The following is a 14899-nucleotide window of genomic DNA, read 5'->3' as shown; positions in this document are numbered from 1 at the left end:
CCACTACTAAAAAGGACACCGATAAGAAGACGACTTGCTTGGGCCAAGAAACACGAGCAACGGACGTTAGACAGTTGGAAATCTGTCTTTGGTCTGATGAGTCCAAATTCGAGGTTTTTGGTTCCAACCACCGTGCCTTCGTGAGACGCAGAGTAGGTGAACGGAACATCTCCGCATGTGTGGTTCCCACGGTAAAGCATGGAGGTGGAGGTGTGATGGTGCTTTGCTGGTGACACAGTGATTTATTTAGAATTGAAGGCACACTTAACCAGCATGGCTGCTACAGCATTCTGTAGCGATACACCATCCCATCTGGTTTGCACTTAGTGGGAATATCATTTGTTTTTAACAGCACAATGACAATGACCCAACACACCTCCAGGCTGTGTAAGGGCTATTTAACTCTTGTCGGGCTCGTCCTGTAGGCGGGACGGACATCCAGCGAAAAATCCTATCACCATTAGCATAACAAAATGTTATATATATATATATATATATATACACACTTTTTTCAAATATAGGACTATGTTATATCGTTTTATAGATACACCTCTCTTGAATCGAACCACGTTGTCCGATTTCAAAAAGGCTTTACAGCAAAAGCAAAACATTAGATTATGTTAGAGTATATTGTAAAAGTAGCCACAGCTATTTTCCGACCAACCACATGCATCACAAATAACCAAAAAACAGCTAAATGCAGCACTAACCATTGACAATCTTCATCAAATGACACTCCTAGGACATCATGTTACACAATACATGCATTCTTTTGTTCGATAAAGTTCATATTTATATATAAAAACAGCATTTTTTACGTCGGCACGTGACGTTGACTAACTATTTTCCCTCAAATGCATCCGGTGAAACAGCGCTACAATTTACTAAATTACTATTCGAAAACATTTTTAAAATGTAATATTGTCATTCTAAGATTTATAGATGAATATCTCTTGAAAGCACCTGTAATGCCAGATTAAAAATAACTTTACTGGGTAATCACACTTTGCGATAAAAGGGGATGCGATACTCAGAATAGGCTACCGTTACAGGTCAGCGCCATCTTGGAACAATCGCATATCAAATCTACTCTTGTATACTATTGTCAATAATCCCTTACCTTTGATTATCTTCATCAGAAAGCACTTCCAGGAATCCCAGGTCCACAACAAATATATTTTCGTTCGAAAAAGTTAATCCTTTACGTCCCAATAGCTTGTTCTTGTTAGCGCTTTCTGAAGGCTGCTCCAAAAGCTTCGTCGGACGCGGGACTCCTCTTTCAATAAAATGCTTTTTTTAAATTTATGTCAAACGTTGTATAACAAATCTTTAGGGCCTTTTTCAACCAGAGCTCCAATAAGATTCAAGGGGGACGATTGCATTGTCTTTCAAAACGTTTCGAAAGGGGAGGGTAGCCAGGGGTGCCGGCATCATAATGGTGACGGCCCTCTCCAAGTGACCACTTTCCACAGTAGGAGACTCAAATCACTTTGTAAAGACTGGGGACATCTAGTGGAAGCAATAGGAAGTGCTCAATGAACCATTGCTCACGGTGTGATTTATAGGCAAAGTGATGAAGTTGAGTCCGCAATTCAGAATTCCACTTTCTGTTTCGATCTGTCTCGGGGTTTTGACTGCCATATGAGTTCTGTTATACTCAGACACCATTCAAACAGTTTTAGAAACTTTAGGGTGTATTCTATCCACAAGTATTAATTATATGCATATCCTAGCTTCTGAGTTTGAGTAGGAGGCCGTTTAAAATGGGCAAGAATTTTTTTCATAAATCGCTGTAGCGCCCCCTATCCTAGGCCCCCTATCCTAGACAAGAGGTTAACCAAGGAGAGGGATGGAGTGCTGCATCAGATGACCTGGCCTCCACAATCCCCCGACCTCAACCCAATTGAGATTGTTCGGGATGAGTTGGACCGCAGAGTGAAGGCAACTCAGCCAACAAGTGCTCAGCATGTGTCATCAAGGCAAAGGCTGGCTATTTGTTTAACACTTTTTTGGTTACTACATGATCATAGTTGAGATGTCTTCACTATTACTCTACAATGTAGAAAATAGTACAAATAAATATATTTTCTTTTAACCTCTAGGGTACGTGGGACGAAATCATCCCACACTATTCAACAGCCAGTGACAAATCAGAGCGCCAAATTTAAAACCACGAAATGTCATAATTCAAAGTTCTCAAACATAGGACTATTTTACACCATTTGAAAGATAAGACTCTCGTTAATCTAACCACACTGTCCGATTTCAAAAAGGCTTTACAGCGAAAGCAAAACATTAGATTATGTCAGGAGAGTACCCTCCCAAAAATAATCACACAGCCATTTTCAAAGCAAGCATGTGTCACAAAAACCAAAACCACAACTAAATGCAGCACTAACCTTTGATGATCTTCATCAGATGACACTCCTAGGACATTATGTTATACAATACATGCATGTTTTGTTCAATCAAGTTCATATTTATATCAAAAACCAGCTTTTTACATTAGCATGTGACGTTCAGAACTAGCATACCCACCGAAAACTTCCAGTGAATTTACTAAATTACTCACGATAAACATTCACAAAAACATAAATTATTTTAGGAATTATAGATACAGAACTCCTTTATGCAATCGCGGTGTCCGATTTTTAAAATAGCTTTTTGGTGAAAGCACATTTTGCAATATTCTGAGTAGATAGCCCGGCCATCACAGGCTAGCTATTTTGACACACCAAGTTTGGTACTCACCAAACTCAGATTTACGATAAGAAAAATTGGATTACCTTTGCTGTTCTTCGTCAGAGTGCAACAAATGTTGTTTTGGTTCCAAATAATCCATAGTTGTATCCAAATAGCTCCGTTTTGTTCGTGCGTTCAGGTCAGTATCCGAAGGGTGAAGCGCGAGCGCATTTTGTGACAAAATTCTAAATATTCCATTACCGTACTTCGAAGCATGTCAAACGCTGTTTAAAATCAATTTATGCTATTTTTCTCGTAAAATAGCGATAATATTCCAACCGGGCGACGTTGTTTTCGTTCAAAGACAGAAAAAGTAAAATGGAGTCGTCTCGTGGACGCGCATCTCCAGTGTCATTGTTCCCTGCCTGACCACTAACAAATACTCCTGCTGTTTTTCGCCCAGAGACGTCATTCCACTTTCTGGCGCCTTCTGAGAGCCAACGAAAGCCTTAGAAAATGTCACGTTACAGCAGAGATGCTGTATTTTTGATAGAGATTCCACAGAAGTAGAACAAATTGTCAGACAGGGCACTTCCTGTATGGAATCTTCTCAGGTTTTGGCCTGCCATACGAGTTCTGTTATCCTGTTGGGGATAGGGGGCAGTATTTGCACGGCCGGATAAAAAAAAAACGTACCCGATTTAATCTAGTTATTACTACTGCCCAGAAACTAGAATATGCATATAATTGTTTGATTTGGATAGAAAACACCCTAAAGTTTCTAAAACTGTTGAATGGTGTCTGAGTATAACAGAACTCATATGTCAGGCAAAAACCTGAGAAGATTCTGTACAGGAAGTGCCCTCTCTGACCATTTCTTGGCCTTCTACACTCTCTTTATTGAAAACAAAGGATCTCTGCTGTAACGTGACACTTTCTAAGGCTCTTATAGGCTCTCAGAAGGCGCCAGAACGTTGAATGATGACTTTGCAGCCCATGGCTGAAAAACAGTAGCGCATTTTGATAGTGGTCGATCTGAGAACAATGAGACTGGGGCGCACGTGAAGAGTCCAATTTAGATTTTGAGTCTTTGAACGGAAAGGACGTCTCCCGGTTGGAATATTATCGCTTTTTTACGAGAAAAATTGCATAAAATGTTATTTTAAACAGTGTTTGACATGCTTTGAAGTACGGTAATGGAATATTTTAATATTTAATATCTATAATGGAATATTTTGATATTTAATATCTATAATGGAATATTTTGAACACAAAAGTGTGGCCACCACATCAAATTAGTGGATTTGGCTATTTCTGCCACAGTCGTTGCAGACATAAAAACGAGCACACAGCCATGCAATCTCCATAGACAAACGTTGGCAATTGAATGGCCTAACTGAATAGCTCATTGACTTTGAAAGTGGCACCATCATAGGATGCCACCTTTCCAACAAGTCAGTTTGTCAAATTTCTGCCCTGCTAGAGCTGCCCTGGTCAACTGTAAGTGCTGTTATTGTGAAGTGTAAATGTCTAGGAGCACAACAGCTCAGCCGCGAAATGGTAAGCAAAAAGCTCATAGAACGGGACAGTGCTCAAGTGTAAAAATCATCTGTCCTTACTAGGGTTGCAAAGGGTCGGAAACTTTCCGGTCAATTTCCGGAATTTTTCCATGGGTAGTTAAGCCCAGGAATTTGCAGAATTTTTCTTAAATTCAGCATAAAAAAGTTAGCTTATAACAGTGAACCTTTTATGTTGGATCCACATGAGGCAATTCTAGGTCTTGTGGCATATTTTGGTCGAACTATTCCCAGTCAATGGAATTGCAACCCACTGCATGCACAGTGCATTCGTCCATCACATGTACAGCTAATTGTCAAGATCATGCACACTATGAGAAGCTATTGAGCCCACACTACACTGTCTGAGCCAAGGACTACATGCTTTCTGCTAAGTTTTGATTACAATACTGGATGGGGGGGTAATATATTTTATGACATACATGATCTTTTGTTAACTAGTAAATAGTAGCCTACAGCAAAGTCTGTTTAAATCATTTCTAACTTGTTAATTTCTGCTAGTTAGTTTTAGCTTGTTGAGCCTGCTAATGGTGTTAATTCACCTGTTTCCATACACGTTTCATTTATCTTACAAAGGAGTTGTTTAATCTAACTGCTTAACTATTTATCTGTACATGGAATTGTATTTAGGGTTCTTAGTCATTTTTTCCCTAATCTTTACAGGAAAATGCCACAGGCACTATCTGATGTGTGGAGACATTTTACTGCAGATAATGTAGAAGGAAAAGCTGTGTACATTTGCAAATACTGTGCCAAATCATATGTGAAGAATGCAACAAAGAGGCAGAATCATCTGGCCAAGTGCATAAAGTTCCCTCAGCGCTCACAACAAGCAACCTCTGACAAAAGTCCCTCTACTTCTAGTCGAGGTGAAAATGATGAATCAGACACCTTATCGATAGCAACAGCTCATGGTCCTCCTGGAATCAGAAGTTTTTTTTGACTCAATGGAAGAACGTAGTGAGTGAAATGCTGATGAATGTCTTGCTCGAGCTGTGTATGCAACTGGTTCACCTCTGATGCTCACAGGCAATGTGTATTGGAATATATATTTCTGAAATGTTCTTTGCCCAGCATACACCTGTCGTGTCTTTGGCATCATTAAAAAGTGAAGACTTTTTCTCCAATTATTACTACGTGATTAAACTAATCATGTAAATGTAGTTATAGGAAGTCGGGGCACCAAGGAAAATCCACAGATATTTTAATATCTGATCAATTAGTCTTCTAATTAATTAATCTTTACCTCACGTTAGTCTCATTCCAAATGTTGTAAATTGTTGGTTATCTGCACAAAGTCAGCCTTTACTATGAATCATCCATACACCAATTGGCTTAATCATTTATTTACTAACTAACTAATCACATTTATGCATAAACTAACAGTAGATATGTTACTAACAAGGATAGGGAAAATTCCCTAGTGGGCTAAGCCGATATGACGGCTTGGTGGACAAAGGGAAGTGGGTGTGGACAGAGAGAGCAGGAAAGGATCACTATAAACAGTTGCTAATTTTATTAATTGAATTGCTAATCCTTTGCACATCAACGCCCACTCATTCGGGAATAATTGCTATATATTTGCGTCCATGTGTCGTCGTGATCTCTGTTGGAATCGTCAATCTGTCTGCTGGAGAGTCAGTTCATCCGCGTCTCTTTCTCTCTCCGTTTCCCTGAAGATCAAAGTCTTTCGTAGTTATAATGAATACTTCAGAGGACCATTCAGAAATGTTCTCATAGAATAGATGTTTCAGCAGTTGTCGATATTCGCATTCCAGATTTACATCATTTCTAGCTGCAGACTAGTAATTAGTATTGTTAGGGTTGAACTGGCTATTTGTATGCATAACCTTTATAATATACCGGGGAAGCTATGCTACAATATTAAGTATATAAACTACGGATAAATCAACTGCTGAAGACAAGAAGAACTACAACCGGCGACAGGAAGTGCGTCACTAGGCTGGGACCAGCCTGCACGCCGACGATACGAGGAGCAAGTTTAAACCACGCTCCTCCTCCCTCTGACCGGCCAGCATTGAGCGGGAACTATCTCTGTCAGAGTATATAAGCGAGAACAATAGGATGTGTCGCTCTCTTCTCTGTCTGCCCTGCGTGGTGTCACAGCGAGACCGTATACGAACATCACATTTTCCATTTGTACTATCATTCTATTTATGAATTAAATAATCATTGCAAAACTAAGTTGCATGGTTTGTTTATATCCTAATACCAGATTCGAATTGACGCAACGTGACAGTATCTAAGATTTGCTCTTATTCTGTAGGGATCGATAGTCTGAGTTTAACCTCTCTGGGCTACTCAACAGCCAGTGGAATCCCGTGGCGCGTTATTCAAATACCTTAAAAATGCTATTACTTCAATTTCTCAAACATATGACTATTTTACACCATTTTAAAGACAAGACTCTCGTTAATCTAACCACACTGTCCGATTTCAAAAGGCTTTACAGCGAAAGCAAAACATTAGATTATGTCAGCAGAGTACCCAGCCAGAAATAATCAGACACCCATTTTTCAAGCTAGCATATAATGTCACATAAACCCAAACCACAGCTAAATGCAGCACTAACCTTTGATGATCTTCATCAGATGACAATCTTAGGACATTATGTTATACACTACATGCATGTCTGTTCAATCAAGTTCATATTTATATCAAAAACCAGCTTTTTACATTAGCATGTGACTAGCATGTGACTAGCATTCCCACCGAACACTTCCGGTGAATTTACTAAATTACTCATGATAAACGTTCACAAAAAACAATTATTTTAAGAATTATAGATACAGAACTCCTATATGCAATCGCTATGTCCGATTTTAAAATAGAATATTGCAAAATGTGCTTTCACCGAAAAGCTAAGTAGATAGCCCGGCATCACAGGGCTAGCTATTTAGACACCCAGCAAGTTTAGCACTCACCAAAGTCAGATTTACTATAAGAAAAATGTTATTACCTTTGCTGTTCTTCGTCAGAATGCACTCCCAGGACTTCTACTTCAATAACAAATGTTGGTTTGGTCCCAAATAATCCATTGTTATATCCAAATAGCGGCGTTTTATTCGTGCGTTCAAGACACTATCCGAAAGGGTAAATAAGGGTTACGCGCCCGACGCGTTTCGTGACAAAAAAAATTCTAAATATTCCATTACCGTACTTCGAAGCATGTCAACCGCTGTTTAAAAATACATTTTTATGCCATTTTTATCATAAAAAAGTGATAATATTCCGACCGGGAAAGCGTGTTTACGTTCAAAGAGAGAGAAAGTAAAAGCATGGGATCCCCTCGTGCACGAGCTTCAGTCTGATGGCCCTCTGATCGACCACCATCCAAACGCGCTAAAGTTTTTTAGCCAGCGGCTGGAATTACATCATTCAGCTTTTTCCCGGGTTCTGAGAGCCTATGGGAGCCGTAGGAAGTGTCACATTACAGCAAAGATCCTAAATGTTCAATAAACAGAGCCAAGAAGCCCAAGGAATGGTCAGAGAGGGTACTTCCTGTTTGGAATCTTCTCAGGTTTTTGCCTGCCATATGAGTTCTGTTATACTCAGACACCATTCACCAACAGGTTAATCATTTCCAGCCGTGTAGCCAATGCTCCATGTGGTATGGTTAGGAATTCAATAACAGCTCACGCTGTTGGTTTGCTCAGTCTTGGTATTCAAACCTGTGCCACCTCAGTTTACACTGAGGTTTGCGTGGTCTGAAAAGGATTTCCTCAGGAGGGGCTTTTATTCGTAACAGTAGAAAAAGCGGTTCTATGACGCCTGATCATGTCTGTGCTCACGGGGGCGTGGCCAATGACTTGGAGAATTGTAATTCCCTTTAAAGTTGAACTAACATTAAAGGCTCATTCATTTTACACAATAATTAGATGCAAACCGCATAACGGAGGCACCTGTATAAACAGATATAGGGTAATGTGTCTGTAATTGTCTTTCATGAGGTCACAAACATGAAACAAAACGGACCGGGTCGTAGCTGGCTTCTCCACCGACCGTTTACACATTCTCCAAAATATGGATATTGTTCCAGTCTCAAATTCTGTAATGTAGTAGAATTTGGTGGGAGTTCCTTTGTTCTACTGTGGAACTCGCTCTCTTGCCATACTGCATGAAAAGGGGGAGAGTATGCGCCAGGAATTTACAACCTGAGATAACAGAACCTGGGTGTAGGAGAGAGTGAGAAGCCATGATCTATACCCAGAAAGGGCCTCGTCATGACACACCCCTCCTACCAGACATGCTTTATCTACTCATTTGCTGGATGCAAAGTTCAGAGTTCAAGTGAAGGTCAAGCAAATCATAGAGAAAGCAGACTACTGCAATCATCTCTGATGGGTGGTCGAATGTTCGTGGGCAAGGAATAATTAACTACATCATCCCCACCCCTCAACCAGTATTCTACAAGAGCACAGACATAAGGGACAGACACACTGGTCTCTTCATTGCAGATGAGCTGAAGGCATTTGGACTGGTGACAGACAATGCTGCGAACATAAAGGCTGCTTGGTGTAAAGTAGAGGAGTCCTACCCTCACATCACACCCATTGGCTGTGCTGCTCAGCCAAGGAAATGATTAGGTATGTGAAGGGTCAACAAGTTAACAGCAATCTACCTCACTAAGCAAAGTGAGAAGAGCACCACATTGAAGCTGCCCAGCAACACCCGCAGGGGTGGTGTTGTCATCATGTTCGACAGTCTCCTGGGAGGGGAAGGAGTCTCTCCAAGAAATGGCCATATCACAGTCTGCCAATATGGACTGCCCCATCAAGAGGATCCTCCTGGATGATGTATTTTGGGAGGGAGTAGTAAGCAGCCTGAAACCTACAGCAGTAGCCATTGCACGGATTGAGGGAGACAATGCCATCCTGTCTGATGTTCAGATACTGCTTGCAGATGTAAGATAAGAAATCCTTACTGCCCTGTCCACTTCACTGTTGCTCCAAGCAGAGGAAACTGCAGTTCTGAAATACATCAAGAAGCGTGAAGACTTCTGCCTGAAGCCCATACACGCCGCAGCGTACATGTTGAACCCCAAGTATGCTGACAAGAGCATCCTGTCTGGTGCAGAGATCAACAAGGCCTATGGTGTCATCACTACCGTTTCTCACCACCTTGGCCTGGATGAGGGCAAGGTTCTTGGCAGTCTGGCGAAGTACACTTCCAAGCGAGGGCTTTGGGATGGAGATGCAATATGGCAGACATGCCAACATATCTCATCAGCCACCTGGTGGAAGGAACTTTGTGGATCTGAGGCTCTTTCCCCTGTTGCCTCCATCATCCTCCAAATCCCACCAACATCAGCCGCATCAGAGCACAACTTGTCCTTGTTTGGGAACACACACACCAAAGCACGCAACAGGCTAACCAATACAAGGGATGAAAAATTGGTGGCCATCCGGGCAAATGAGGTTTTTGAGCCTGACAACGAGCCATCCTCAACAAGGTTGGCAATGTGACAATGAAGAGGAGGCCTCAAGAGTCTGATGTTCAAGAGGTGGACATTGAGGAGGTCCAGGGAGAAGACTTGGAAGCCCGAGAGGAAGACAACCAAAGCTTTAGTTTCTAGACTCATTTTACTGATGTATGCTGAAAACGTTTTTGGGAGATGTGACGGATCATTCAATATTCCCTTTTGTTGTTCAGTGAAATCATCCCATGTGAAGAGTCAACTCATTTAATTAAGGTTCAATTCATAACTCCATTTTTTTTCTTTCTATTGGAAAGATTTAATCATTTGCAATTATGTCTACTTATGATAAAGTAAAAGGTTTATGTGTCTCCATATGATAAATATATATTTAAAATTGTATTAATATTAATTTGAATACATTTCCATTAATTCCCACGGAATGATTCCACCTCTGAGTATTCCCCCAAAATGTGCAACCCTAGTCCTCACTACGAGATCCAAACTGCTCCTGGAAGCAACGGCAACACAATAACTGTTTGTCGGGAGCTTCATTAAATGGTTTCCATAGCAGAGCAGCCGCACACAAATCTAAGATCACAATGCAAAGTGTCGGCTGGATTGCTGCAAAGCATGCCGCCATTGGAGTCTGGAGCAGTGGAAATGCTTTCTGTGGAGTGATGAATCACGCTTCCCTATCTGGAAGGTCGACAGACTAATCTGGGTTTGGCGGATGCCAGGAAAATTCTACCTGGACCAACGCATACAGCCAACTGTGAAGTTTGGTGGTGGAGTAATAATGGTCTGTGGCTGTTTTTCATGGTTTGGGCTAGGCCTCTTAGTTCCAGTGAAGGGAAATGTTTACACTACAGCATACAATTACATTCTAGACAATTCTGTGCTTCCAACTTTGTGGCAACAGTTTGGGGAAGGCCCTTTCCTGTTTCGGCATGACAATGCCCCCGTGCACAAATCAAGGTGTGGAAGAACCTGACTGTCCAGCACAGAGCCCTGACCCTTAACCCCATCAAACACCTTTGGGATGAATCAGAATGCCAACTGCGAGCCAGGCCTAATCGCCCAACATCAGTGCCCAACCTCACTAATGCTCATGGCACAAGTTAAGCAAGTCCCAGCAGCAATGTTCCAACATCTAGTGGAAAGCCTTCCCAGAAGAGTGAAGGCTGCTATAGCATCAAAAGGGGGGGACCAACTCTATATACTTTTGGTCATGTAGTGTATAATAACTACTGTAACAACCGAAGAACCTTACTTATACTTGTACGATCATCTCAACCCAGAGCATATCGCACAGAGAAAAAACAACCACACCTCTGGAGTCCTACCGCATGCTTTGAACCTTTACACCGGATCATCGCAGCTAGCTAGCTGCAATCCGAGTGGCTACTCCTGGCTAACATCTGTCCCGAAGCAAGCACCAGTTAGCCTTGAGCTAGCCTCGAGCTAGGCCCATCTCCCGGCTTGCCGAAGAGGTCCACCAGCTAATTCTTGGGCTACAATACCGCTTTTGCCAATTGGCCTGGACCCTTCGCTGCCGACACGGAGCCCCGCCGATCCCTCACGACTGATCTGCCGACGTAATCGTCCGAGGTGGTTTCAACAGGCTCTTCCATTGTGATGTCGCCGAAAGCCCATCTGCTAGCTGTCTGAATCGCCTTATCTCCAGCTCGCCTAGCGTAGTAGCGACTACTGAATCACCCATTGCTACTCATTGGACACTATGATCACTCAGCTACACATGCCTCTCCCTAATGTCAATATGCCTCGTCTATTGCTGTTTTGGTTAGTGATTGTCTTAGTTCACAGTAGAGCACCCAGCCCTGCCCAATACGCCTTTTGTCCCACCCCCAACACATGCGGTGACCTCACCTGGCTTAACTGGTGCCTCTAGAGACAAAACCTCTCTCATCGTCACTCAATGCCTAGGTTTATCTCCACTGTACTCACATCCTACCATACATTATGCCTTGAATCTATTCTTCCACGCCCAGAAATCTGCTCCTTTTACTCTTTGTTCCAAACGCACTAGACGACCAGTTCTTATAGCCATTAGCCGTACCCTTATCCTACTCCTCCTCTGGTGACGTAGAGGTTAACCCAGGCCCTGCAGCATCACTCCCATTCCCCAGGTGCTCTCATTTGTTGACTTCTGTAACCGTAAATGCCTTGGTTTCATGCATGTTAACATCAGAAGCCTCCTCCCTAAGTTGGTTTTATTCAATGCTTTAGCACACGCCGCCAACCCTGAAGTCCTGGCCTTGTCTAAAACCTGGCTTAGGAAGGCTACCAAAAATCCTGAAATTTCCATCCCCAACTACAACATTTTCCGACAAGATAGAACTGCCAAAGGGGGCGGAGTTGCAATCTACTGCAGAGATAGAACTCTGAAGGCTGTCATACTATCCAGGTCTGTGCCCAAACTCCTCAAGCTTCTACTTTTATTTTTATTTATTTTTTTAAATCAACCTTTCCAGAAACAAGTCTCTCACCGTTGCCTCTTGTTATACACCCCACTCAGCCCCCAGCTGTGCCCTGGACACCAAATGTGAATTGATTGCCCGCCATTTATCTTCAGAGCTCGTACTGTTAGGTGACCTAAACTGGGATATGCTTAACATCCCGGCCATCCTACAATCTAAGCTAGATGCCCTCAATCTCACACAAATTATCAAGGAACCTACCAGGTACAACCCTAAATCCGTAACCATGGGCACCCTCTTAGATATCATTCTGACCAACTTGCCCTCCAAATACACCTATGCTGTCTCCAACCAGGATCTCAGCGATCACTGCCTGCGTCCGTAATGGGTCCGCGGTCAAACGCTCCCTAAAACACTTCAGCGAGCAGGCCATTCTAATCGACCTGGCCCGGGTATCCTGGAAGGATATTGACCTCATCCCGTCAGTAGAGGATGCCTGGTTGCTCTTTAAAAGTGCTTTCCTCGTCATCTTAAATAAGCATGCCCCATTAAAAAAAAAATGTAGAACTAAGAACAGATATAGCCCTTGGTTCACCACAGACTTGACTGCCCTTGACCAGCACAAAATCCTCCTGTGGCGTTCTGCATAAGCATCGAATAGCCCGCACAATATGCAACTTTTCAGGGAAGTCAAGAACCAATATACACAGTCAGTTAGGAAAGCAAAGGCTTGCTTTTTCAAAACAGAAATGTGCATCCTGTAGCACTACATCCAAAAAGTTTTGGGACACTAAAGTCCATGGAGTATAAGAGCACCTCCTCCCAGCTGCCCACTGCACTGAGGCTAGGAAATACTGTCACCACCGTTAAATCTACGATAATTTCAATGAGCATTTTTCAACGGCTGGCCAAGCTTTCCACATGGCTACCCCTACCCCGGCAAACAACTCTGCACCCCCTGCAGCAACTTGCCCAAGCCCCCCCCGCTTGTGTGTGTGTCAAATCGGAGGGCCTGTTGTCCGGACTTCTTGCAGTCTCTATGGGGGTGCCACAGGGTTCAATTCTTGGGCCGACTCTTTTCTCTGTATACATCAATGATGTCGCTCTTGTTGTTGGTGATTCTCTGATCCACCTCTACGCAGACGACACCATTCTGTATACATCTGGACCTTCTTTGGACACCGTGTTAACAAACCTCTAAACGAGCTTCAATGCCATACAACACTCCTTCCGTGGCCTCCAACTGCTTTTAAATGCTGGTAAAACTAAATGCATGCTCTTCAACCGATTGCTGCCCGCACCCGCCCGCCCGACTAGCATCACTACTCTGGACGGTTCTGACTTAGAATATGTGGACAACTACAAATATTTAAGTGTCTGGTTAGACAAAACTCTCCCTCCAGACTCACATTAAGCATCTCCAGTCAAATTCAATCTAGAGTCAGCTTCCTATTTCGCAACAAAACCTTTACAAAATAGCCTACAACATTCTATTCAGCAAATTGGATGTAGTCCATCACAGTGCCATCCGTTTTGTCACCAAAGCTCCATATACTACCCATCACTGCGACCTGTATGCTCTCGTTGGCTGGCCCTCGCTACATATTCGTCGCCAATCCCACTGGCTCCAGGTCATCTATAAGTATTTTCTAGGTAAAGCCCCACCTTATCTCAGCTCACTGGTCACCATAGCAACACCCACCCATAGCACACACTCCAGCAGGTATATTTCACTGGTCATCCCCAAAGCCAACACCTTTGGATGCATTTCCTTCCAGTTCTCTGCTGCCAATGACTGGAACTTTAAGCATCAGCTGTCAGAGCAGCTTACCAATCACTGTACGCTGCCAATCTGTAAATAGCACACCCAACTACCTCATCCCCATATTGTTATTTATCTTCTTGCTCTTTTGCACCCCAGTATCTCTACTTGCACATCTATCACTCCAGTGTTAATGCTAAATTGTAATTACTTTGCTTCTATGGCCTATTCATTGCCTTACCTCCCTACTTTTCTACATTTGCACACACTGTACATTGATTTTTCTATTGTGTTATTGACTGTACGTTAGTTACACATAAACAGTTTTTGTCGCACTCCTTTGCTTTATCTTGGCCAGGTCGCAGATGTAAATGAGAACTGGATCTCAACTGGTTAAATAAATGTGAATAGAAAAAAAACACTTGTATGATCATCTTGAAGAGTGACTTGTCAGTCACTGATCCAATTGTTGTAGCTATGAGTCGTAACTAAATAGACAATCGTTGAAAAGGGTGTTGCCGAGGAAATCTAGCTATCATATGCCTTGGAGGTTGGGCTAACTAACGTTAGTGTACTAGATCATTTGGTAGCTATCTGCATCAATACACTTCTAACATTACCCCGAAATTAAACTACCAAAAAACAAGTAGCTAGCTGACTAACTAGCGCGCAACATTAACCAAGAACATGACAAACTAGCTAGTTAATTAACGTAGCTAGTAAGTGTAGTGTATGTGACAATTGCGAGACAATAGACATAGCAATGGGTTGCAACATTACATTTTGGCGAAATCCTCTAAAAGGATTAAGAGGGTATCTTACCCATTCTAGAATCCGAATAAATCCCAGAGGTTCTTTCAAAGGTCCCAGGTCAAGATTGAATCCCGACAGAAGTTTCTTAAATTGGAAGAGAAAAAAGAACATCTGAATCATGAAGGTGGTCAAGCGAGATGTATTTTTCATGTATTTTTTAATTAGTAGAAGTAGGCAGCAAGTTAGC

At 42.4% G+C, this 14899-nt stretch overlaps 1 protein-coding gene across 1 annotated transcript in view; it reads right to left on the bottom strand.

Moving 5' to 3' along the window:
• LOC115150270 (synaptophysin-like protein 1) overlaps nt 1-14899 on the bottom strand; it is a 42407-nt gene that overhangs the window by 27164 nt on the left and 344 nt on the right. Inside the window, exon 2 of the mRNA XM_029693378.1 lies at nt 14722-14796. Coding sequence (XP_029549238.1) covers nt 14722-14796 — 75 coding nt within the window. The remainder of the gene's footprint in view (nt 1-14721; nt 14797-14899) is intronic.

Source organism: Salmo trutta, chromosome 16 (assembly GCF_901001165.1).
Source record: "Salmo trutta chromosome 16, fSalTru1.1, whole genome shotgun sequence".
Classification (NCBI taxonomy): Eukaryota; Metazoa; Chordata; class Actinopteri; order Salmoniformes; family Salmonidae; genus Salmo; species Salmo trutta.
Note: the sequence above shows the minus strand (reverse complement) of the source record. Positions and strands in the feature narration are given on the sequence as shown.